The sequence below is a fragment of the Dendropsophus ebraccatus genome, chromosome 6, assembly GCF_027789765.1.
Source record: "Dendropsophus ebraccatus isolate aDenEbr1 chromosome 6, aDenEbr1.pat, whole genome shotgun sequence".
Lineage (NCBI taxonomy): Eukaryota > Metazoa > Chordata > Amphibia > Anura > Hylidae > Dendropsophus > Dendropsophus ebraccatus.
In genome coordinates, this window is record NC_091459.1 from 37,684,018 (window position 1) to 37,711,429 (window position 27,412).

Genomic DNA, 27,412 nt, shown 5'->3' on the forward strand with positions numbered 1-27,412 from the left:
CTTGACACTCCCCCTATAAATTCTTCCACACCACTCTTGATTATGCTTTGGTTAATTGCATCCTCTGTGTTGTGTGCACAATGGAGACATAACATCAGGCTAGAGTTTTAAGCTAACCTAAACTTAAGGCGAATGTACCAATAGTACATCGCTTTGTGGTTTTTAGATGAACAGACCAGCGCCGGGAACAGCGCCAATTCCCAAGCATCGGCCCGACATAAAGGGCTGGGGGCTGGTCCGCTGGCCCCCCAGTGTGACAATTTCCCCTCTGTGACGTGGCTCCATTGATTCCAATGGAGCCGGGTCACAGAGGGGAGGGGGTTTTGGTTCAAAACAACTGCTTTTTGTTTTAAAATAACAGCAATATTTGCCATTAAATAACGACCATCAACTCAATTTCAACAGTGTGTGAACATAGCCTTTCTGTGTTTTTAATCCACTCCTGGTTTTGGTTGCAAAATACTGTATGGGAACAGTGGAAACATAGCCTGAAGGTCAGGGCTGTATTTATCACTAGGCACCTGTGGTCCGGTGCCTTGGGCGGTCCCAGGGGGAAGAAAACAACTTTTTTTTTTTTTTGTCTCCCACCTTCCGTTCAGACTTGCTAGTAAATCTGGTGTTTTTTCAAAAGGGGGGGTGGGTGTTTTGGGGTAGTGGTCAGGTCTGGTGTGGCGGTGTTAAATATGACGCCTGGAGCTATCACCTACCAATCTACCAATCCTGTGGTGAAATTTGTTGATGTTTCAAGCAGTTAAAAACCATGAAAACGTGATTCAGACAATAATTCTACATGTAGAGAAATGCATATGGCTGAAACCATGTTCCCATTTCTTCATGATGCTAACTGGTGCGTGAAGATGGGGTGCTTCAGGTTTAGTGCCTAGGGCAGCAGCTATTAATACGGCCCTGCTGAAGGTGTATTCCGATGTCAACTAATATGGTTTATCTCATAGGGCTTGTCAAGTTATTCATTTTTGCAAATACAATCATTTAGCAAACTTGCCTCCTCTGGATATGCTGCATATATATAATGTATATACACATTATTATGCATTATAGCTGTATATACATCAGTCAGACCACTGTAGAGTGGTAATTTGTAATCTAGACAATGAACTGTCTATGGGAGGTTAGAATGGTCACATCAGGAGGAGACAAGTTTGCTGAATAAATGTATTTACAAAAATATTTAACTCAACAAGCCCTACAACTATAACTACATTAGTTGGGATGGGAATACCCTTTTAAAGGAGAAGTCCTGCACAAGGAAAAAAATAATTTTGGGCAGGGGGGAACATAATAAAGGATGTATATTTACCCGTCCAGGTGCCCGCGCAGTGCCATGACCTGCTGTCGGAGAAGTCCCTGCACCGGACGTCTCCAGCTTTTTTTCTACAAACCATTGACTGCACTGTTACATGTTAATATTTTTGCCATAGTTATACTAGAATTACATCTCAGCAGGCTTTTAGATTCGTTTGTCAAATTATTTCTTTATGTTGTGGTGAACACTTTGAGGAGACAGTCAAGAACAATGTATGACTTAAGTATATGAGGGAGAGGCTTTAAACTGCTAGCAGTGTTGCTAAGGCTTCTGAAATCCTGTGCTAAAAACAGTAGCCAATCGCAGAAGACTGGGTAGGGTTTTCGTGACCAGGAGAGTTATGTGTGTTGTGAGTACACCACTGAGACCGCAATAACTCGGCAGTCTTCAGTACTCATATGTATAAATATATATATATTTTTTTCAAATTTCCTGTTCATTATCTGAACCCCAAGGTGGTAGATGCAAAACCACTTCTGAAGGCTAATGACATAGATTGAAACAGAAAAAAAAAAGTAAAGACTTAGTTTGGGGGAAAAAAATACATAGAACTGCACTTAACTTTAAAGGTAATATGTCAGCCTGTTTATGCTGCCTTCTATGATTAATAGACACACTTACGTCTTTGGTGTGTGTTTAAGGTGTGAATATGTTTTAAGTTTTGTATAATCACTGTTATGCTATGTAAGTACTTTGAGGCAGGAGTCTGATTTATTCAGAAGCTGTACACTCTCACTGTTTTTTGATGGATTTCCAGCTGTCCACAGTATAGGGGAGAAAGCGGTCGGCAGCGGGAAGGTTGGGGCCCATATCTCATTAATACATCGGACTCCTACTTCACAGCACTGATTCTGCCCTGCAGTGATTAAACTGTGAAGTCTCTAAAACTTAAGTATGTATTCATAAGTGAGAGACCACTGTGATCAGGCCGACAGGTTTCCTTAAAAATTGGTGTGCACCTAATGCAAAATTGGGATTGGCTTAAAACTTAACTTTCACCTTAAAGGAGTAGTCAGGCGAAATTAAAGTATTGTATAGCCACCCAAAAGTTATACTAATCACCAATATACGCTTATTACGGGAAATGCAGATAAAGTGCTTTTTTCCTGCATTTACTACTGCATCAAGGCTTCACTTCCTGGATAAAATTGTGATGGCACTTCCTGGATAAAATGGTGATGTCATGACCTGGATAACATGGTGATGTCACTTCCTGGAAAAAATGGTGATGTCACAACCCAACTCCCAGAGCTGTGCAGGCTGTGGCTGCTGGAGAGGATGATGGCAGAGGGACACTGAGGGACACAGGGCACTGGAGGGACACTGAGCGTCCCCCTGCCATCATCCTCTCCAGCCAAAGCCCGCACAGCTCTGGGAGTCGGGTCGTGACATCACCATTTTATCCAGGAAGTGAAGCCTTGATGCAGTAGTAAGTGCAGGAAAAAAGCACTTTATCTGCATTTCCCAAAATAAGTGTATATTTGTGATTTGTATAACTTTTGGGGGGCTATACAATAATTTAATAAAAAATTTTTTGCCAGACTTCTCCTTTAAGATACTCCAATGTTAGTCCCCAGACCTTGGTGGTTAAAACAACCAGTTGTAGTTATATATCTGGTGTATGCCACAAATAAACACACTTATATTCATATACACATAGTGGATCCCACATGTAGTGAGTTCAGTTACAGTATATATTGCATGCTGTATGTTACAATCCTTATAGCCAGCCTCCCAACATGTTTCTGTCACAATGCAGTGACATCATCAGGGGCGATACAAAATTGCGATAGGTCCAACACAGTATATGCTCGGCAACTATGTGCATTATATTTATGTTGGGTCTATAATCTTGCAAAACGACCAATATTACAACGTGCAATTGGCTGTACAAGTGGTGGACATATCTTGGTTCATGTAGTTTGCCGGCAGGTGACTACTCCCTTCACTTATAGGTATAATGTCATGGGGTTGAGCAATGTTGCTCTTGCAGTAATTTTGGTAAGTATAATAGTGGGCTAAAGGTGCTCAATAATAGACTAATGGTCAAGTTATATAACCCCTGGCAAAGTATCCTTCAATGTTATCTGCAGTGGCAAAACACTGGGTACTTGCAGCCACATCTATCTTGAACATTAAACTGGTAGAATGATGTAATATGGGTCATTTCACAAGATTATAGACCCAACATAAATGTAATGCACACAGTTGCTGAGCATATACTGTGTTGGACCTATTACAGTTTTTGTATCTTCCCTGATGATGTCACTGCATTGTGACAGAAACATGTTGGAAGATCAGCTACAAGCATTGTAACATACAGCATGCAATATTTACTGTCGCTGGAATCACTACATCTGGGATCCACTTTGTGTATACGAATAAACGTGCATTTATTTGCAGCTTATGGCGATGTATAAATACGACTGGTTTCTTTGGACAAATAAAAAAAAATGTACCTGCCTTATAAGGCCTAATCTACACTTTTATGTATTTTGGGATTAACTTTATTTTATAGCCCAAAAGCCTAAACTGGAAACTTTCAATTATTATTCACTTTATTATCTCTACTCCTGCCTCTGCCACAGAAGAAAGTTGCAGTGTGTGAAATGAAAAGTTTAGTATGTACATGTGTATAAATAAAATAACTGTTGTTCGATCTGACTTTTCATTATGTCTTTTTCTTAACCTGTCATTCAATTTATTTTAATTTAATTCAGAAGCTGAATTAACAGTGGATGAATCAGAAACTGAATGGGAGAGGAGTTACTGGTATGAAAACATTTCACCAATTCTGCAGGCCCTGGAGGCAGCACAGCAAGGTAAGATAGATTTTTTTTTTTTTTTTTTACGAACTTTAAAAACCTCATCAGAGACAGCCCCTTTCAAAATGACTCTGTAGGCCACTAACCACCAAGTCATATCCCCTGTACTGCCCACTTGGAAAATGTAGTATTACATGGTAACCATTCAGAAGGATGTCCATCCTTGTAATACTAGAACAGTTTGATTTGGCCAGAAAGAGAGCCTCTGGTATACAACTGCTCCTCATTGTGGGTCATATTGAGGGGGCTTTCTAGTTTAACCAACAGAATAACTGTTACTTATGACCTCATATAGTAATTAGGTCCCTCTGTCTCCCCATATAGTATTTAGACAAACTCCTCCATTCCAACAACAGTATGCCGGGTGCAGGAACAGGTAGCCAGGAATAGATAGCCAAATGTTCTATTGTAAGAATATACAACGGGTGACAAAGAGCACCCCTGTCTCATGCCATTTTTTATTTGAAAGATCTCCAACAGGATTCCGTTAGCTCTAACTCTAGTCGATGGAGATGAATAGAGAGCCATAACTCTTGTGATAAACTCTGATCCCAGTCCGGATCCCAGTTAGGGATGCTACCAAGAACTTCCAACAAAACCTTGTCGAAGGCCTTTTCTGCGTCTACGGACAAAAGGCAACACTTAGTTGCCGTGGTGCCTGCATGGGCTACCAATATACTGCTTAGGGTATTATCCCTGGCCTCCCTTCCAGGGACAAATCCAACTTGGTCTAGATGTATAGAAGGATAACCATATGTAGCCTAGTGGCTAAGACTTTGGAATATAGCTTGATGTTGCAGTTTATCAGTGATATGGGCCTATAGCTACTGCACTGAGAAAGATCTTTCCCTGGCTTAGGCAGAACTACAACGTGGGCCTCTAGGGATTGTTTTGGGAACCCATTAACTGCCGATATTGAGTTAAAAACCTTGGTCAGGAAAGGGAGTAGACAGTCCTTAAAGACCTTGAAAAACATGGCCAGGAACCCGCCCGGGCCAGGGCTTTACCCGTTCCTCAATGAGGATATTGCCATTCCTAGTTCTCCTTCAGTGAATGGCGCATCTGAACTCTCCTTGGCTTCCTGATCTACAGTGGACAATGCCGTGGCCTCCACATACTCTTGTATGTTCTCCAGTGACTGAGGAGGAAGATCAACATATTGGCCCATTAGAGAATATAGGGAACTGTAATCGTTTTTGAACTCTGATGCAATCTGTCAGGGATCGTGGACTTGATTACCCATCTGATCTCTAATGAATGGAATATACGTTGGACACGTGGGCGGATGAAGGTACATGACAAGAGCTCTGCCACATTTATAAGCGTTCGCATAGAGATAGCTTTTATAGCGAGTTTTCTGATTGTTATCAATATCGCAAATGCGCTATTTAAGTCGTGTCCGGATGTCTGCCAGTTTCTGCAGGAGTATAGGGTCAGACGTGTGTTTGTTTTCTGGTCAGGTCTTCGAGATCAAGGAGCAACGCTTTAATTTTGGCACCACGTTCCCTCTTTAAGCAGGGGCCCTGCTGGATACAAATGCCCCTCACCATAGACTTTAATGCCTCCCACTACAGAGGAAGGGAAGTAGAATCATGCTTATGAACACTAAGAAACTCAGTGATGGCTTTCTCTGCCTTACAGACCAGATCTTTCAGGAGCGACTCGTTAAGTCCATTCTGTAGGGACCCCTTCTGGGATGGCAATAGAGAGATACACTGGACAGTGATCAGACCATAATGTCGTGCCTATGGTCGAAGATAGGGTATGAACCAGTGCATTGTGAGATAAGAACATCATGTCTATTCAACTATATAAATTGTGCCCTGGTTTGCGTTAGGAAGATAAACAGACCCTATTGTGTAGATAGTAGAGGCTATGTGTAATTTTATGAAAATGTACCGACTATTGTGATCCACCAGAGTATCCTGAAGGTCATGCTCAAGTGATCTATGCAAGGCTATGGACACCCCCTTAGACTTTGCATCAGGATTGATGCTGTGGAGCCAATAGGTGAAATAGGTGTCTGGAGCGAATTACATGGTTCATTCGAAAATGGTTCTCCTGCAATAAAAGGACATGAACATGTTGTTAATGCATAGCATATGTTATGTGAGACCGCTTTGTTGGCTCATTGAAGCCACGTACATTCAAGGTCGCCACTTTAAGTGACTCCGGTGCCATAATGGTGGTAGGTACAATAAACAAAGGGAAGCACGGACACAAGAGGTTTAGTGGAGAAACACACAGACACAGGAAAACACTAAGAAACAAACACAAAAAAACACCATAGAAACAAGGGCTTACAGATGAGGCCCTGTAACTGTAGAGACCTAAACTCCACAGAAAAAGAAATCTGCTCCAACCAGCGCTCAAGGCGCCAACCTATTCGTAGAACCTGACTAGCAGAAGCGTCTCCCACCACAAGGTAAACATTAATGAGCAAACTGGACACCGTATACATCCCTTTTAAGATAAAAAGAACAACTACATGTAAGACCCACAAAAAAAGTGCTGTGGGTAATTCCCAGCATTACTAAACTAAACATGGCAGAAGTGCACCGTATTCATGAAAAGAGAGAAATTATAACAATAATAAGGGAATTTAAGGCTAGGTTAGGGAGGGGATGAGAAATCACAGTTGTACCCGAGTCACAGGTACAATGATCAACCATTGAAAATGAGAGTTGGCAATATCACATAATATGAAAAATCTCTGTACATAAAATTTAACATGGCAGACCATCAGAGGAAGGATAGTGGAGGTGAAATTCCCTCCGCCCTCATTTCCTAGATTATCAGGAGCTGGTTTGTTAGCGTAAACCACATTGGGTAGCGCAGGGGTCAGCGATCACCCTGGCAGGCGAACTTCAGGCAGTCCAAGGGCTTGAAGGAAAAGTGGTGATTCCGCTGGATCCTTGAGGGTATGGCGCTTGCCTCCATGTCTAACCACCAGCTGGAATGGGAATCTCCCGGTCACAGAGCATTTCCAACCCAGGGCGTGAGCTGCACTGGGATAGTGTGCGCCTCAAGAGATCTTGCAGCAAAGTTAGTGAGGCACCATCAAAGTCAATAGTCTCTTCTCCCTGGCTTTCCTCATGATCTCCTCTTTAATGAAATAGTAATGCAGTCGACATATGACATCACAAGGTCTGTTCGGGTCAGAACTGACAGTACCCAGGGCTCTTTGAGCTCTATCAATTTCCAGCTCCTTGGACACAGGGCGTTTCAAGATAGAACTAAACACTCCCTGCAGAGTGGGAATTAAGTCAACCGTCTTAGTTCCTTCCAGCAGGCCGCGTACCCTTATGTTGTTGCGCCTGCTCCTATTTTCGTTGTCATCGTGCAAGCAGTACAGTTGTGTAATATGGTAATCATGCGCATCCACCCTGTGCACTGTTTCCTCTACTTGCACTAAATTGGTAGCATGATAAGCTGCTATCTCCTCCGCTTTATTTTCTGTTGTTTGGATAGCTGCCTTATTGGATGTGAGCTCCTGCTTGTAGGAATTTTCTAAACGCTGCACAAAATGTTCCATTTCCTGCCAAGTTGGCAGTAGTTTCATATGCTTTTGCAGATCCCAGGATTGGGCAGCTGAGGAGGAGGAGGATTTCATCTGTGCATGAGCCCAGAGGCTGTGAGGGGGGCTGTGTGGAGATTGTGAGGGGAAAGCCATGTGCTTGGGGGAAAATGGCGGCGCTTCTTCACACAGAGTGCTGCTGCTAACTGTCCCTATCACAGGAGAGGCTGTGCTGGGCCGTTCCCTGTCTCTTGTCAGGATGGTCTCTGAGACCGCTGCTATCTCTGCACTGCTTAAAGTGACACTGTCACCCCCTTTGTGCATTCTGACGTTTCTACACAGGTGTAAAGGGTAAATTTAGCGTTTTTCATACCTTATTTCATATCATACGTCATGGTGTTTGTTAAAGTAAAAAGTGTCCTTTTATCAACTGCAGATTTAATTAAGTGGGCGTGGCTTCACAGCATTAGCGCCACTTAGCCTCGCCCACAACGGCACCGTTGGCCCCGCCCCATTGACACCCATTGGTTGACCAATGTAAAGGGGTGGGGTCTAGACCTTTCGGCCAGCCTGCTCCAATGGCCGGCGAGGGGGCGGGGCTAAGTGCTAATGCCATGTGGCCCCTCCCACTTAACACAATCTGCAGTTGATAAAAGATGAATTTTTACTTGAACAAGCAGCAGTACGTATGATATAAAATAAGGTATGAAAACCGCTAAATTTACCCTTTACATCTAAGTAGAGATGTCAGAATGCAAAAAGGAGATGACAGTGTCACTTTAAGACTGACCTCAAACTGTAGAGCTGCGTCCTTACTCTGCCATTGCTAGGCCACGCCACCATTTATCCTCTATTTAATAAGTTTGTAAATGCAGATTGACCCTCCGACTTTTATGTTACCCTCTGTTGTTACCTTACCCCACTTGCCTTATCAACCTCTCACTTGTATGGTTGTCACATGTATATCACTACTAGAGATGAGCGAACCTCGAGCATGCTCGAACCGAACCCCGAACGTTCAGCATTTGATTAGCTGGGGCTGCTGATGTTGGATAAAGCCCTAAGGCTATGTGGAAAACATGGATATAGTCATTGGCTGTATCCATGTTTTCCAGACAACCTTAGAGCTTTATCCAAGTTCAGCAGCCCCCGCTAATCAAATGCCGAACGTTCGGGTTCGGATGGATTCGAACCCGAACCTGGTTCGCTCATCTCTAATCACTACCTATAGTCAATATAGTATGTTTTGACTCTAACGGGTCAAGCATACTGTTCATTGCTCGCCTTTAGTTGGGAATGCCATTAAGATTTTAAAGAGACACTGTCAGTAGGTTTATGCTGTCCTATCTCAGGGTAGCATAAACTAGTAATAGAAAAGCTGAACTGAATGATATATCACTGACAAAGTTCTATGCAGCTGATTTGGAGATATTGCCCATGTTATCCAAGAGGATAAGGAGTCCTCTCCATTATGAGGGTGATCCCAGTAGTCCTTATCGCCATTTATTTATCCATGCTGCGTATAGGCAGCCAACTGTCAATCAGCCGCTAAAAGGCGGGGGATATCAGGAATCCTATTCTCCTGCATATTAGCAGAACGGCTGAACAAAATGATGTAAGTAATGCACAGATCTGCTCAGCATTTCTGTCACTATTCATTTCTGTTCACTTGTTGCCCTCATTTAAGGCAGCATAAGCCTAGTGACAGAGATTCTCTTTAAGATTATTCACTACCTTGGATGCTGCTGGACTTGATACTGTTGATGTATGTTTGACTGACATGTCTAAGGTGGCAAAGTGTTTTTTTTTTTTATTTCTTTGTTTTTTTAATGTCAGCAACACTTAATTATTTTCTTTGAGCGCTTGAAAGGATAACTCTTTTCATGAGTATATAATAGGCTCATCCAGTTATAAATATCTAAGACAGGGATTCAGAAGTGAAACATGTGAAGCAGGGTTTCCTGAGCTAAAAAGTACAAGTATAGACATGTATAAGTTTTGACCACCACCACCAATTTTACATAGAAAACTGAGAAGTTCAAGGGGGAAGCTGCCACAAACCTATGAGGAAGTGCATGCTAATAATCTTTTTGTTTGGATAAATTTTTTGTTAATCTTTCAGTACAACGTAACAATTTATCTCTGCAATAAATGTGGTTTCCATTAATGTAAATGGGTCTTAACCAGGGGTGGGAGGTTAGACATTTATAACAAGCGGGCCTGATAGTGTAACACACTTTGCGGACATTTAAGCACACTGGTTATTAAGTTGCCACTGCAACGTCCAGCTGCAACGTCACGTCCCCGGTTCAGTGATTGCCTGCCCAGCCAATTAGTAACTGGACACTGCTCTAGTCAATGACTGACTGGCTGAGCAGGCAATCGATCAGCCAGGCCCTGACTTTGCAGCAGTTTTCAGCTAAAAATGACATCCAGCGGCAGTCAGAGGGACTGTGGAGCTGCACTACGGAGGCACGGTGACAGGTGAGTTTACTTGTTTGGTATTTTCCCACATCCCACTGCGGGCCTGCCTTGCTGGAAGCAGGGATTGGGTTTGTAAGGAGACCACCAGAAAAAAACAAATTATTAGATATATTCCCTCTTTACCCCACCAGCTCTGAACAATGTGACGCATATGCTGGTTGATAGAGAACCTGTATACATTGGCACTCCTGTGTAAAAGAATTTACGATATTCTAAAAAGTAGGTTAGTGGGTACAGCATTCATTAATATAAATCCAGCTTAATTTGTTTTAACCAGAAATGAAACATTATCAGATCTAGCAAATGTGAATGTTCCTTAGACTTTATTACCATCTGTTAATGTTCTGCTAATGTTCTCAGCTGATTTGGGCACTATTGTTGTAGTTCTTGGAATTTACTATATGGGAATTGGCGTAAAGCCTATATATCAAGAATAAGTAACTTGTGGCCCTACAGTTTCCGCAAAAATACAATTCCCATCATGCATGGGCTAGGTTCACACACCATCTATTATTGGCCGTTTGATGGTAGCCTCTTTGGATGTCCTTCAATTTGAGGGCAAATAACAGCAGTTATTTTGCAAGTAAGTCCGCGATTTCAAAACATCGGACGCTATTTGGCCTCAAAGTAACAGACATACAAAGAGAGACTCCAGGAAAAGTAAAAATCTAGGAAGAATTGCTCATCTAGATTAGCAGACTATATTATTCTATAGATGGTGAAGTAAACATGGAAGTAGTTTGGTGTTGTAAACCCAAGTAGAGAACAGTGTTAGAGGTAAATCATACCAGGAGCCCCAAATTTTATGAAAATTCTTTAGAGAGCACCTATGTTTGTACACAGTCTTTTTATACAGAGACTTAGGTATGAAATACCTTAGTACCTAGGTAGCTATAGCACATTCACTGTATGTATAAAAGCCTTAAGTTACAAAGTGGTGGGTGGATATAGATATATAGTTCTTCCTTACCAATATTGTACTTGTATACATTGAGCTCTACTGTCCATTCACCGGAAACATAATGTTGGGTTTTTGTCATGCGATACTAAAGGGGTGATGATTCTCATTGAGGAGTACACCTCTCAACAAAGGCCTGTATGCTAGCCAGCCAGCACCCTGTTTGGTACTGATGAGGGGCAACAATTCTGAGACTGCTGTCTACAGATGGGTAACTTTTCCTTTTGGGAGAGATTCTAGCTTGGCTTCTTAAAGGGAACCAGTCACCTTGAAAATGCTACCTAAGCCATCGGCATCATGTTATAGAACAGAAGGTGCTGAGCGTATTGATATATCTTTTTTATGGTAAGCGATTCAGCATAGCTTGTAATTTATTGATTGAAATCTCTGATGTTTCCATACTAAAGAGTCCAGTCCATTGAGTGACACCGCCCACTGGACTCCTTAACACAGAATGAGCAGGGGCTTTAATCAACATGTTACAAGTTATACTGAATCTTTTCCCACAAAGTTATATATCAATCTGTTCAGCTCTCCCTGCTCTATAACATGATTGTGATAGATTAGATAGCATTGTATTGGTGACAGTTTCCCTTTAACCTCTTAAGGACCCATGACGTACCGGCACGTCATGGATCACTGTCACTTAAGGACCCATGACGTACCGGTACGTCCGCCCTTTAAACGGGCGCCGCGGCCGGCCGGGTCCCGATCGGGGGAGATAGCCTGCTATAATACATAGCAGGCCATCTCTCCCTGTCGGCATGGAGGGTTGTTAACCCCCCCCCATGCCGACGATCGCCGCTATTGGCTGATAAGCCCATAGCGGCGATCGGAACCTTTCCGGGCCATCGGTGGCCCGATGACCCGGAAAAAAATGGCGGTCGGTGCTGTCCGAGGACGGCACCGACCGCCATTACTGTAAAAAGTAATGGTGGTCACTGTACCACCGTCCCGATCGCCGTGAACAGCCGGCCGGCCGTTCACGGCGATCAAAGTCCCCACAAGTAATAAATACCTGCTCCGGACCCCTCAGCTAGGTAGCTGAGGGGTCCAGAGCAGGTATTTGTACATTACTCACCTGTCCCGGGGTCCTGATCGGTGTCTTCCGGGTTCCCGGCGTCCTCTTCATCTTGTCGGGACTTCGGCTTCTTCCGTGAGTCCCGATCGGCTTTTTCCGGCTCCAGCGTCGTCTTTTTTCGTATTTTTCCGGCTCCAGCGTCGTCTATTTTCGGATCTTGCGCTCTGCTGCCCCCTAGCGGCTGATAAGTGTAATACACGTATCAGCCACTACAGGGATGTTCAGAATGTAGTAAAAAAAATTATTTTTTTCCCAATTTTTTTTTCTTTCTATTTTCCGCACCCTATCGCCGCTGAGTGTTGATCAGCATCGCACGAAAGTGCGCTGCTAATCAGCAACTCCTCCTTTTTGGCGTAGGGTGTTTTTTTTTCTATATTCTACTGCCACGGTCTGCTGATAAGTGCCGAACATAAGTGCGGCATTTATCAGCAACACCATTTTTGGCGTAGGTTTTTTTTGTATACTTACTGTAAAAAACACGTAAAAAAACACTACATTACACCACACTACATTGAATAAAGTTTTACACTACACCACTACATACCCTATATACCAATCCCCATATAAAGATGGCCCCCAGGGTGTTTTCGGTATCGGACGCATACGTTATTATTGCCTCCGACACCGAAACAGCCAGTGAGGATGAATGGGGGGTCCTTTGTTCCTCCATTCATCCTCATCCTCCTCATCATCCAGTGACGTGTCTGGGAGTAGCGTAGCGTACGCTTCCCCCCAGACACGTCTTTTCTGCCAGTACCGTCCCAATAAGAGATGACGGTATGGTGTGAAATTCTACAAACTCTGTGAGAGTACCTCAGGGTACACTTACAGATTTAGGGTACGTGCACACTGCGGAATGGCGAAGGATAACCCTTCGTGCATTCCGCAGCTGGCACCCGCCGGCGGACTGATGCAGGGGCGCGTCTACGCCCGTGTCATAGACTCTATCCTATGCACGGGCGGATTCCATCATCCGTCATTCCATCAACACGTTGGACGCAGAGCGGAATCCGCCCGTGCATAGAATGGAGTCTACGACACGGACGGAGACGTGCGCCTGCATCAGTCTGCCGGCGGGTGCCAACTGCGGAATGCACAAAGGGTTATCCTTCGCGATTCCGCAGTGTGCACGTACCCTTAGAGTGTATGAAGGAAGGGACACTCGACTCCCCCCCCCCCATCCTCGAAGTTAGTGGGGACATCGTCCGGGAACTGATCTTCCCACTGCTGGATAAAGGTCACCAACTGTACGGGGATAACTTTTATACCAGCACCCCCTCTTCCGCTCCCTCGCTGCCTGAGCTACTGTAGCTTGCGGCACGATCCAAACATATCAGAAGTAGTAATAGAGCCCTAATATTTAGCAGCCATGGAGCGGACCCAGCGCTTCTGGATATGAAGGACCCCGTATCGCACCAGGACAACATTTTCCAGGTGACGTCCCCCACACTGGAGAAAGGGAGACCCCAGAAGAAGTGCAGAGTGTGGGGTAACAGGGGGATCAGGAAGGACAACATTTTCCAGTGTGACACCTGTCCTGATCCCCCGGCCTCTGCATACTGGATCGCTCCAAGGCGCACCACACGTCACTGGGGTTCTACATTATCTAAATTCTGTCCCTTATTCCTATTTCAGGGGTCACGTTGATCCAGGGATTATTCTGATCGCCATTATGGAGTCGGGAAGGAATTTTTCCCCTGTGATGAGGCTACTGTCGTCTGCCTCACGAGGGTTTTTTTGCCTTCCTCTGGATCAACACAGGTTGAATTTGATGGACACCTGTCATTTTCAACCTTATAAACTAATAATTGGCCTAATACCCCCAAATAAATTAGAATTGTCCCTTTTCCCCAGCTAAGCAGGTATGGCCGCCATTCCCATTAGAGGATGCCATGATGCAATTACAAAGCCTCTGTGCGGCCAGGACAGTAGAAAACCCCCACAAGTGACCCCATTCAGGAAACTACACCCCATAAGGAATCTAACAAGTGGGGCAGCGGGTATATGGCCCCCTGGTGACGGCCACATTTGGGACGTGAAAATGAAAAAAATGGTATTTTTTATTTTCACGGCACATGTTCTACACATGTGCCCATCGCTAGTGGGGTCCATATGCTCACTGCACCCCTTGTTAGATTCCTTATGGGGTGTAGTTTCCAGAATTGGGTCACTTGTGGGGGGTTTCTACTGTTCTGGCAGCACAGGAGCTTTGTAATTGCGACATGGCCTCCATCCCCCATTCCAGCCTCTAAATGGCGCTCTGTCCTTTTGGTGACTTGCCCTGTGCCCATATGGCAAATTATGTCCACATGTGGGGTATTTTCGTAGTCAGGGGAAACTACCCTACACGTTTTGTGTTCATTTTCTTTTTTAACCCCTTGTGGAAATGGAAAAAAATTAAGGCTAGACCAACATTTAGTGTAATTTTTTTTAAATTTTTACTCTAAATCATTGATCTTGTCTTGATTTTTTCATTTTCACAAGGGGTTAAAAGATAAAAAAAAACATAATGTGTAGAGCAATTTTCCCTGAGTACGGAAATACCCCACATGTGGACATAAAGCGCCATGCGGGTGCAGGGTAAGCCTCCAAAGGGAAGGTGCGCCATTTGGTTTTTGAAGGCTGGATTTGGATGGAATGGATTTCGAGGGGCCATGTTGCATTCAAAAGGCCCCTGTGTTGCCAAGACAGTTAAACCCCCCACAAGTGACCCTATTATGGAAACTACACCCCTCAAGGAATGTAACAAGGGGTGTAGTCAGCATATGGACCCCACTGGTGACGGGCACAAATGTGGAACAATGTGGCGTGAAAATGAAATATTAAATTTTTTACACTATAATGTTGGTCTAGCCTTGAATTTATCATTTTCACAAGGGGTTAAAAGAGAAAAAAAAACACAAAATGTGTAGAGCAATTTCCCCCGAGTCCGTAAATACCCCACATGTGGACATAAAGCGCCATGTGGGTGCAGGGCAAGCCTCTGAAGGGAAGGAGCGCCATTTGGATTTTAGAGGTTGGATTTGGCTAGAATGGATGATGAACGCCATGTCGCATTTACAGAGCCCTTGTGCTGCCAAAACACTGTAAACCCCCCACAAGTGACCCCATTCTGGAAACTACACCCCTCAAGGAATCTAACAAGGGGTGCAGTGAGGATATGGACCCCTGGATGACGGGCACATTTGTGCCATGAAAGTGAAAAAATGAAAATTTTCACTTTCACGTCACATTTTTCCACATTTGTGCCCATCACCAGTGGGGTCCATATGCTCACTGCACCCCTTGTTAGATTCCTTGAGGGGTGTAGTTTCCAGAATGGGGTCACTTGTGGGGGGTTTCCAGTGTCTTGGCAGCACGAGGGCTCTGTAAATGCGACATGGCCCTTGAAATCCATTCCAGTGAAATCCAGCTTCCAAAAGCCAATTGGCGCTCCTTCCCTTTGGAGGCTCGTCCTGCGCCCGCTTGGCACTTTATGTCCACATGTGGGGTATTTCCGTACTCGGGAGAAACTGCGCTACATGTTTTGTGTTTTTTTTTTCCTTTTATCCCTTTGTGAAAATGAAAAATTGAAGGCTAGAACAACATTTTAGTGTAAAAAATACTTTAGTCTTTTTTCAAGCCATATTGTTTGGAAAATCTGTGAAGCACCTGTGGGGTCCAGATGCTCACCGCACCCCTTGTTACATTCCTTGAGGGGTGTAGTTTTCTAAATGGTGTCCCTTTAGGGGTGTTTTTTAGGTTTTGGCACCCCCAGAGCCTCTGCCAACCTGAAGTGGTACAGTCAAAAATGACCAAAAATAACGGAGCCATTGAAATTCACTAGGCGCTCCCTTATATCTGAGGCTTGTGGTTGCGTCAAATAGCGCAATAGGGCCACATATGGGGTATTTCTATAAACTGCAGAAACGGGGCAATCAATATTGGGGTGCATTTCTCTGGTAATAGGTTTATAATTATGAAAAATATTGGATTACAATAAAATCTCTGCACAGAAAATTAAAATTTTCAAATTTCTTACACACTTAGCTTTTATTTCTGTGACTCCCCTAAAGGGTTAAAAAACTTTCTGGATGTGCTTTTGCAGAGTTTAGGGGGTGCAGTTTCTGAAATGGGGTACTTCGTGGGGCTTTCTAACACACAGTCCCCTCAAATACATTTTAAACCTTAACAGTTCCCTAAAAATATCTGATTTTGAAATTTTACAGAAAATTTGGAAATTTGCTGCTAATGTTTTAAGCGTCCTATTGTCTAAAAAAAATGAAATATAGTTTAATAAATGCCGCCAACATAAAGTAGACATGTTGCTAATGCTATTTAATATATAATTTATGTGGTATAACCACTTTCTGTATAAGCAGAAAAGTTTTAAAGTTGGAAAAATGCATTTTTTCACAATTTTTCACGCTATTTTGGGTTTTTTCATAAAGATTCGTTATAAGTATCGACTCCAATTTACAAGAAATGTGAAGTACAATATGTCACGAGAAAACATTCTCAGAATCAGCCGGATAGGTAAAAGCATCCCGAAGTTATTAATGAATAAAGTGACACTGGTCAAATTCATAAAATTTGCTCCGGTCCTTAAGGCCATTTCAGGCCCGGTCCTTAAGGGGTTAAGGTGGTCAGGTACAGTGAAACCTTGGATTACAAGAAACTTAGTTTGAGAGTGTTTTGCAAGACTAGCTGACTATTTAAAAAAAAAATGTAACTCCTGTAAATGAACAAGATTTCTCAAGACAAGGACCCCTGTGCCCCCATCCCGATACTGTACTGGGTAGGAAGCCCTCTCATTTTAACCCACTGCTACCTGATCAACTCTGCCAGTGATCGGACATCTTCCGTCTCTCTTCTGGTGCCCGTCCATGTCACTGCTGCTTCCCTCTGACCCTTTAACCCCTTCTTTACTAATAGTGTTCTTTATTGGTACAGAACACCATACCTAACGTTTTTGGGTTCTGCGTTTGTTATTTCTTATGGGAAAATTTGATAGGATATAAGAGTGAATTAGGTTACGAGCATGTTCTCAGAACAAACTGTGCTCTTAATCCAAGGTGTTACTGTATGAATTTGCAGGGAATTCTTCAAGTGACACATGAGTGCAAGCTCTTTTCTCTTATGGGAAAAAAATCATGTGACAGCCACAAGATGATTATTACTGAACAAACCAAGTTTCAATATTCCTTCTTGCGTGCACCTGAATGGCAAACTGTCTTTTTTCACATATTTTACATGAAAGTTGTTAGCTTGGGTTCACCGTTTTTTTTTCATCCCTTTTTTTTTTGCATAAAACTGATGATAAAAAAGGACTGTGAAAACATAGTGTGAACCCACCCTTAAAGTTACATTTTCCCTTTCCTAACAACAGTTACTCACTCTGCTTCTCATTTATCTCTGGTAGATGGAAACCTTGAAGAACTGTGCAGCTTGTGTGTTAAGTTGTGGAAGACTTTGGATGATGGCAGCATGTTAGGAAAGAGATGCAAAAGGCGACCTCACATCTTGAAGACTTTGTTCAAGTTGGTTGATGTTCGTTCAGATAGGCTTGGTCTTTGCCTGGCTAAGTTAATTTTAGAGGTAAGCATACAAACTTTTTGGATATGCTACAAAGTTAGAAATAACTGTATATTGTGCTACAGTATACTGTACAGTACATATATGTTAATATGTTGGAACCTAGTTGTGCCTAGCAGTCGCAATACTTAGGAGTTTGTTCTAATAAATCTAAACAACGCTCTAAACAACAAAACAGCAAAAACCCAGAAAGTATATTAGATATGCCAGTTAATGCCATGTGTATTGTGTGAACAAGGCCTTCATTTGAAAAAATTCTGACGCAAATAAAAGGCTAAAAAGACTTTTACTTATTTATTTTACATAAAAACACCCTCACACCCCTTGTTGACATTGTTATTAAAAAAAATAAATAATCCACCAGTCATCAACATAGTCTGCTGAATCCAAAGTTCTGGGGAAAAAAAGAGAAAAAAATATTATTAAATGAAGGGTGCTTTTTCCTGCTGCACTAGTAGCTGCGACTAGTGTATGTGGTTGTGAACTGCAGACAGGACCTTCACTTGCAAGTCCACACCCTTCCTACCGTTCACAAGTTCATTGTTAAGGCACAGCAGCTAGTGCTGAGGGGAAGAGCACCCCAAAAGTGCTGAAAGGCTGTGTTCCCATATTGCATTTCGTATTTTCCCTTTCAGCGATGAGCACACCTCTAGTCTGATCATTGGGCATTTTAATACCAATGGCTGAAGAAGTTGGATGCAGCCCTAGCGAGTCCTGGAAAACACGAACATAGCCTATGGTCTATGGCTGTATCCATGCTTTCCAGGACTTCCTAGGACTGCATCCAACTGCTTCAGCCACCGAAATTCAAAAGCCGAATGATCGGATTTGAGTAGAGGGAAGGCAGCGTCTGGTGGCAGGAGGATGCTGCCTTACTTCTACCTCACTACCAGAGCTATGCAGACTTGATTAAAGGTCAAGGTTCAACCAAAACGTCTCCATCCGTAGCGACTGCTTGTATTCTTAAAGGGGTTGGCAACTTTATAGTAAAATAGTTCAGTGTACAGTATTAGTAAGTGTACTCACTGCACTTCCTGACAGTAGCTCCCTGTGTACCTCATAGAGCTAAAATCAGACTCCCCTCCAACAGACTGTGCTGTCCTGCTCTGTGGTGAATCTGTCCATAAGATGGTTGACATGGAGGAGCATGTGCCTGGCCCCGCACCCAATTGTCCAACACTGAGCCTGTATATGCCTATGGTGGACACTGGGGGGGGGGGTAGCAGGGCATGGTCACGGTCACATGCTCCTCCTTGTCGGCCATCTTATGAACAGACACACCACAGAGCAGGGCAGCCCAGCCTAGAGGAGAGGAGTGGGATCTTAGCTCTATGAGGTACACAGGGAGCTACTGTCAGTATATACAGTTAGTACACTTACTAATTCTGTACACTGAACTATTTTCCCATAAAGTGACCATCCCCTTTAATGACCTTCTCATAATCATTTTCCGTGTCTGGTTGGAGTATATCAAGTCACTTGCTGGAGTAAAATCCTCTTTATTTGCACCTATGTCGTCTTTTGAGTGTCTTTTGGGTGCGCAGTACAGTATGAACTATACTCCTGTGGTGTGTGTAAAGGACTAGAGGGTGTGTATATCATATATAACACAGAGTAAGTGGCCTGTATATTTGCTGAATAAAAGTAACTTTTATTCTTATACTCTGTCAGCCTTCTGACTGGACCCGAGGTGCTTACAGTGTAGTGTAGGTGTCTGGCCCCATGTGTGCATGGTACCTACCTTTAAATGCGTCCGTGCAGTAGATTTTATACAGTCTTGCAAAATCCACTGTAAGGGTAGCTTCACGCGTACCGAATCCTGATACAGTGAAGTTGAATGGGGTTACATACCCATAGCGGAATTTTCATTCCGATGTCCGGTGTGTGATCCGCCCCCTTTAACCGACCGCAGCCTGAGCCCTGAGCATCCATTAACTGCTTGGCGCTGCGGCTGCATGTGAGGCTCCAGGCTCCCATCAGTCCCCATCAGCCAATCAGCGCTGCCTGTGCAATGATTGGCTGATGGGGACTGACAGGAGCCTCACATGCAGCTGCGACACCAAGCAGGTGATGGATGCTCCAGGTGCGGGCTGCGGGGGGTTAAAGGGGCTGGGTCACATACTGATAGCTAAATAAAAATTCCGCTGCAGGTATCTGACCCATTCAACTTCACTGTACCAGGATTGGTAGCTGATTTCCGTTTGCGCAATAATGGATGCACGAACTGCCATGATAACCACTGAATTATGTAAATAACGCCGTTATTCTAAAATCAAATGGCGGCCGTGTTTTTACAGTATGTGAACATGGCCTTTGAATGTTTTTGCCGTGCCAATGATCAATCTAAAATGTAATAATATTATATTACTCATTGTAAAGTTGTGCTCACTATACAGCGAAGGGTCAGCTAGCCAATGAATACTCGGTTGCCGTTGCAATAATAGTATGATTTTTATATGTACTTTTTTCTGTGTTTTAATTTTTTTCTGATCATACTCTTTCTAACTTATGTTTTTTCCTTTTTTGGCCCAGTTGCGAGTAAGTGGCAAGAACCTCTTAAACATCTGCAAGCTTGTATTTAAAATAAGCAGAAGTGAAAACAATGATTGTCTCTTCCAAAATGATAACATGATGGGTGAGATCATTTATTCCTATTTTATTCTTCTCTGCTAGCGGAAATGCTAGCATGGCATTTTTTTCTAACGTAGTATGATGTATATTTTTGTCACATATGATGTGTTACAATACTGCTTATTACAGCACCAGGCTTGGTTCACACTACGTATATTTCAGTCAGTATTGTGGTCCTCATATTGCAACCAAAACCAGGAGTGGATTCAAAACACATAAAGGATATGTTCACACAATGTTGAAACTGAGTGGATGGCCGCCATATAACAGTAAATAACGGCCATTATTTCAATATAACAGCCGTTGTTCTAAAATAACAGAAAATATTTGCCATTAAATGGCGGCCATCCACTCAATTTCTACATTGTGTGAACAGATCCTTTCTGTGTTTTTAACCCCTTAACGACATCGGGCGTAAACTTACGCCCTCGCGCCCTGGTACTTGGCGCATCAGGGCGTAAATTTACGCCCGATGTTTCCCCGATCGCTGCGTGTTCGCACACAGCGATCGGGGAAGATGGCCTGCTATAAATCATAGCAGGCCATCTTAGCTTCACGGCACGGGGGGTGGTTAACACCCCCCGTGCTTACGATCGCCGCTATAGGCTGATCAATTCAGATCAGCCAATAGCGGCGATCGGAACCTTTCCGGGTCATCGGCGACCCGATGACCCGGAAAAAAATGGCGGTCGGTGCTGTCCGAGGACGGCACCGACCGCCATTACTGTAAAAAGTAATGGTGATCGCCGGGCCTGTGGCACGGCGATCAGAGTCCCACGATATAGTAAATACCTGCCCTGGACCCCTCAGCTAGGTAGCCGAGGGGTCCAGAGCAGGTATTTGTACATTACTCACCTGTCCCGGGCTCCTGATCGGCGTCTTCCGGGTTCGCGGCATCCTCGTCTTCGTTCGGGTCTTCGGCTTCTTCCGTGACGTCACGGTCGGCTTCTCTCGGCTATTTTCGGCTCCAGCGTCGGCTCTTTCCGTATTTTGCGCTCTGCTGCCCTCTAGCGGCTGATATGTGTAATACACTTATCAGCAGCTACAGGGATGTTCAGAATGTAGAAATTTTTTTTTTATTTTTTTTTTCAAATTTTTTTTTTTCTATTTTCCGCACCCTATCGCCGCTGAGTGTTGATCAGCATCGCACGAAAGTGCGCTGCTAATCAGCAACTCCTCCTTTTTGGCGTAGGGTGTTTTTTTTCTATATTCTACTGCCACGGTCTGCTGATAAGTGCCGCACATAAGTGCGGCATTTATCAGCAACTCCTTTGTTGGCGTAGGTTTTTTTTTTATACTTACTGTAAAAAACACATAAAAAACACTACATTACACCACACTACATTGAATAAAGTTTGACACTACACCACTACATACCCCATATACCAATCCCCGTATACAAATGGCCCCCAGGGTGTTTTCGGCGTCAGAGGGATACGTTATTATTACCTCCTTCCCAATAAGAGATGACGGTATGGTGTGAAATTCTACACACTCTGTGACAGTACCTCAGGGTACACTTACAGATCCAGGGTACGTGCACACTGCGGAATGGCGAAGGATAACCCTTTGTGCATTCCGCAGCTGGCACCCGCCGGCGGACTGATGCGGGCGCGTGTCTCCACCCGTGTCATAGACTCCATGTTATGCATGGGCGGATTCCGTCGTCCATTCAAAGAATGAATACGTTGGACAGAGAGCGGAATCCGCCCGTGCGTAGAATGGAGTCTATGACACGGACGGAGACGTGCGCCTGCATCACTCCGCCGGTGGGTGCCAGCTGTGGAATGCACGAAGGGTTATCTGTCGCGATTCCGCAGTGTGCACGTGCACTTAGAGTGTATGTAGGAAGGGACACCCGAATGCAGCCCCCAGATGCCCCCATCCTCGGAGTTAGTGGGGAGATCGTTTGGGAACTGATCTTCCCACTGCTGGATAAAGGTTACCACCTGTACGGGATAACATTTATACCAGCACCCCCTCTTCTGGTCCCTCGCTGCCCGAGCTACTGTAGCTTGCGGCACGATCCGAAAATATCAGAAGCCGTAATAGCGCCCTAATATTTAGCAGCCATGGAGCGGACCCAGCGCTTCTGGATATGAAGGACCCCGGATCGCACCAGGGTAACATTTTCCAGGTGACGTCCCCCACACTGGAAAACAGGAGACCCCAGAAGAAGTGCAGAGTGTGGGGTAACAGGGGGATCAGGAAGGACACAATTTTCCAGTGTGACTCCTGTCCTGATCACCCCGGCCTCTGCATACTGGATCGCTCCAAGGCGTACCACACGTCACTGGGGTTCTACATTATCTAAATTCTGTCCCTTATTCCTATTTCAGGGGTCACGTTGATCCAGGGATTATTCTGATCGCCATTATGGAGTCGGGAAGGAATTTTCCCCTGTGATGAGGCTACTGTCGTCTGCCTCACGAGGGGTTTTTGCCTTCCTCTGGATCAACACAGGTTGAATTTGATGGACATCTGTCATTTTCAACCTTATAAACTAATAATTGGCCTAATACCCCCAAATAAATTAGAATTGTCCCTTTTCCCCAGCGAAGTAGGTATGGCCGCCATTCCCATTAGAGGATGCCATGATGCAATTACAAAGCCTCTGTGCGGCCAGGACAGTAGAAACCCCCCACAAGTGACCCCATTCTGGAAACTACACCCCATAAGGAATCTAAGAAGGGGGGCAGCGGGGATATGGCCCCCTGGTGACGGCCACATTTGGGACGTGAAAATGAAAAAAATTGTATTTTTTATTTTCTCGGCACATGTTCTACGTAAGTGCCCGTCACCAGTGGGGTCCATATGCTCACTGCACCCCTTGTTAGATTCCTTATGGGGTGTAGTTTCCAGAATGGGGTCACTTGTCGGGGGTTTCTACTGTCCTGGCAGCACAGGAGCTTTGTAATTGCGACATGGCCTCCATCCTCCATTCCAGCCTCTAAATGGCGCTCTGTCCCTTTGGTGACTTGCCCTGTGCCCATATGGCACATTATGCCCACATGTGGGGTATTTTCGTACTCAGGGGACACTACCCTACACGTTTTGTGTTCATTTTCTTTTTTAACCCCTTGTGGAAATGGAAAAAAATCAAGGCTAGACCAACATTTAGTGTAATTTTTGTTAAATTTTTACTCTAAATCATTAATCTTGTCATGTTTTTTCATTTTCACAAGGGGTTAAAAGATAAAAAAAACATTTAATGTGTAGAGCAATTTCCCCTGAGTACGGAAATACCCCACATGTGGACATAAAGCGCCATGCGGGTGCAGGGAAAGCCTCCGAAGGGAAGAAGCGCCATTTGGTTTTTGAAGGCTGGATTTGGATGGAATGGATTTCGAGGGGCCATGTTGCATTCAAAAGGCCCCTGTGTTGCCAAGACAGTTGAAACCCCCCACAAGTGACCCCATTATGGAAACTGCACCCCTCAAGGAATGTAACAAGGGGTGTAGTGAGCATATGGACCCCACTGGTGACGGACACAAATGTGGAACAATGTGGCGTGAAAATGAAATATTACATTTTTTACACTATAATGTTGGTTTAGCCTTGAATATATCATTTTCACAAGGGGTTAAAAGAGGAGAAAAAAAAAATAATGTGTAGCGCAATTTCCCCCGAGTCCGTAAATACCCCACATGTGGACATAAAGCGCCATGTGGGCGCAGGGCAAGCCTCCGAAGGGAAGGAGCGCCATTTCGTTTTTGAAGGCTGGATTTGGATGGAATGGATTTTGAGGGGCCATGTTGCATTCAAAAGGCCTCTGTGTTGCCAAGACAGTTGAAACCCCCCACAAGTGACCCCATTATGGAAACTACACCCCTCAGGGAATGTAACAAGGGGTGTAGTGAGCATATGGACCCCACTGGTGACGGGCACAAATGTGGAACAATGTGGCGTGAAAATTAAATATTACATTTTTTACACTATAATGTTGGTTTAGCCTTGAATTTATCATTTTCACAAGGGGTTAAAAGAGAAAAAAACACACAATATGTGTAGAGCAATTTCCCCCGAGTCCGTAAATACCCCACATGTGGACATAAAGCGCCATGTGGGCGCAGGGCAAGCCTCCGAAGGGAAGGAGCGCCATTTGGATTTTGGAGGTTGGATTTGGCTAGAATGGATGATGAACGCCATGTCGCATTTACAGAGCCCTCGTGCTGCCAAAACACTGGAAACCCCCCACAAGTGACCCCATTCTGGAAACTGCACCCCTCAGGGAATCTAACAAGGGGTGCAGTGAGGATATGGACCCCTTGATGACGGGCACATTTGTGCCATGAAAGTGAAAAAATGAAATTTTTCCCTTTCACGTCACATTGTTCCACATTTGTGCCCGTCACCAGTGGGGTCCATATGCTCACTGCACCCCTTGTTAGATTCCTTGAGGGGTGTAGTTTCCAGAATGGAATCACTTGTGGGGGGTTTCCAGTGTCTTGGCAGCACGAGGGCTCTGTAAATGCGATATGGCCCTTGAAATCCTTTTCAGTGAAATTCAGCTTCCAAAAGCCAATTGGCGCTCCTTCCCTTTGGAGGCTCGTCCTGCGCCCCCTTGGCACTCTATCGCCACATGTGGGGTATTTCTGTACTCGGGAGAAACTGCGCTACACATTTTTTGTCTTTTTTTGCCTCTTATCCCTTTAAGAAAATGAAAAATTGAAGGCTAGAACAACGTTTTAGTGTAAAAAATAAATTTTTCTTTTTTCACGCCATATTGTTCGGAAAATCTGTGAAGCACCTGTGGGGTCCAGATGCTCACCGCACCCCTTGTTACATTCCTTGAGGGGTGTAGTTTTCTAAATGGTGTCCCTTTAGGGGTGTTTTTTAGGTTTTGACACCCCAGAGCCTCTGCCAACCTGAAGTGGTACAGTCAAAAATGACCAAATATAACGGAGGCGTTGAAATTCACTAGGCGCTCCCTTATATCTGAGGCTTGTGGTTGCGTCAAATAGCGCAATAGGGCCACATATGGGGTATTTCTATAAACTGCAGAAACGGGGCAATAATTATTTGGGTGCATTTCTCTGGTAATAGGTTTATAATTATGAAAAATATTGGATTACAATAAAATCTCTGCACAGAAAATTAAAATTTTCAAATTCCTTACACACTTAGCTTTTATTTCTATGACTCCCCTAAAGGGTTAAAACACTTTCTGGATGTGCTTTTGCAGAGTTTGGGGGGTGCAGTTTCTGAAATGGGGTGCTTTGTGGGGCTTTCTAACATACAGGCCCCTCAAATACACTTTAAATCTGAACAGGTCCCTAAAAATATCTGATTTTGAAATTTTACTGAAAATTTGGAAATTTGCTGCTAATGTTTTAAGCTTCCTATCGTCTAAAAAAAATGAAAGATAGTTTAATAAATGCCGCCAACATAAAGTAGACATGTTGCTAATGCTATTTAATATATAATTTGTGTGGTATAACCACTTTCTGTATACGCAAAGAAGTTTCAAAGTTGGAAAAATGCATTTTTTCACATTTTTTCACATTATTTGGGTTTTTTTCATAAAGATTTGTTATGAGTATCGACTCCAATTTACCAGAAATGTAAAGTACAATATGTCACGAGAAAACAATCTCAGAATCAGCCGGATAGGTAAAAGCATCCCGAAGTTATTAATGACTAAAGTGACACTGGTCATATTCATAAAATTTGTCTCTGTCATTAAGGCCATTTCAGGCTCTGTCCTTAAGGGGTTAATCCACTCCTGGTTTTGGTTGCAATATGAGGACCACAATACTGACTGATATATACGTAGTGTGAACCCAGCCATAAGATGCAAACTTTGGCCTAATTAACAACAAGCAAATATAACGTTTGGAAACAAGATTAAAGAAAGCTATGCACAGCCACTGTTCTGCCTTCGCCATTCTAAATCTAGACAACAGAATTTAAAGGGGTAATCCCCCCAAGAGCTAAAAAAATGAAATGCTCCCATACCTAGCTGGCCTTACTCACCAAGTCCCCCTGAGTATTTTGAGCCGTCTCCCATCTTTCTAGCTGCTGCCGTTACCGAGTTACAAGTTTTTCTAAATCATGGTCTATAGCCAAGATATGAAACTACATTTCCCATCATGCAATGCTTCTGCCTGATGATGGTGAAGTAGCAGAGCTGAGACAATGAAGGAGATGATGCCGGTGTAGCAGAGCTGAGATGGCTGTGCCGGTGTAGCAGAGCTGAGTTGGCGGGGACGCCGGTGTAGCAGAGCTGAGTTGGCGGGGACGCCGGTGTAGCAGAGCTGAGTTGGCGGGGTCGCCGGTGTAGCAGAGCTGAGTTGGCGGGGACGCCGGTGTAGCAGAGCTGAGTTGGCGGGGACGCCGGTGTAGCAGACCTGAGTTGGCGGTGATGTGGGCGATTGCGGAGCTTGCCGCAGGTGATCGCAGGGGGCGGAGTTTGCCGCGGGTGATCGCGGGGGGGGGCGGAGCTTGCCACGGGAGATCGCGGGGGCGGAGCTTGCCGCGGGTGATTGCGATGGGGCGTAGCTAGTCACGAGCGACTGCGAGGGGGCGTAGCTAGTCACGGGCAATTGCGGTGGGGCAGAGCTAGTAGCGGGCGATCGCGGGGGCGGAGCTTGCCGCGGGGTAAGGAGGCCGCGGGTGAGTGCGGAGGCTATGCTGCGGGTAAGTGAGGGATGCCACGGGTGATTGGGGGGGGGGGGGGGTCGGTTGTGGGGCGGGGGGCTGTGTGCTGCGGGTGAGTGCTGGACGGTGCGGCGGGAGGCTCTGGACACAGGGGGTGAGCTCTGGGCTGGGGGTGGCTGCTGTTAGAGAGGGATGCAGTCACAGCTGCGCTGATCACGGTCTCCCTCTGTAACAGCAGCCACCCCATCAGTGTTCTCAGTCACTTCACTGTGCTGGGACTGAGGACACGTGATGCCGACACGGAGGGTGGGTGCCAGGAGCAGGGAGCGTGTCGGTGTGGACTGAGGTCTGATGATTCTCTGCAATCCGTGGGGGTGAATGCAGCTGGATAACAGCAAAACTGTGCAGAATCCATAAT

General features: G+C 44.5%; 1 protein-coding gene across 4 annotated transcripts in view; it reads left to right on the forward strand.

Annotated features, from left to right (window-relative positions):
* Window positions 1-27,412, forward strand: part of ARMC2 (armadillo repeat containing 2) — a 102,165-nt gene that overhangs the window by 48,339 nt on the left and 26,414 nt on the right. For all 4 annotated transcript variants that reach the window (XM_069974812.1, XM_069974811.1, XM_069974809.1 and 1 more), the window contains exons 7-9: window positions 4,045-4,146; window positions 17,591-17,766; window positions 20,296-20,398. In XM_069974812.1, the coding sequence (XP_069830913.1) occupies window positions 4,045-4,146; window positions 17,591-17,766; window positions 20,296-20,398 (381 nt within the window). The remainder of the gene's footprint in view (window positions 1-4,044; window positions 4,147-17,590; window positions 17,767-20,295; window positions 20,399-27,412) is intronic.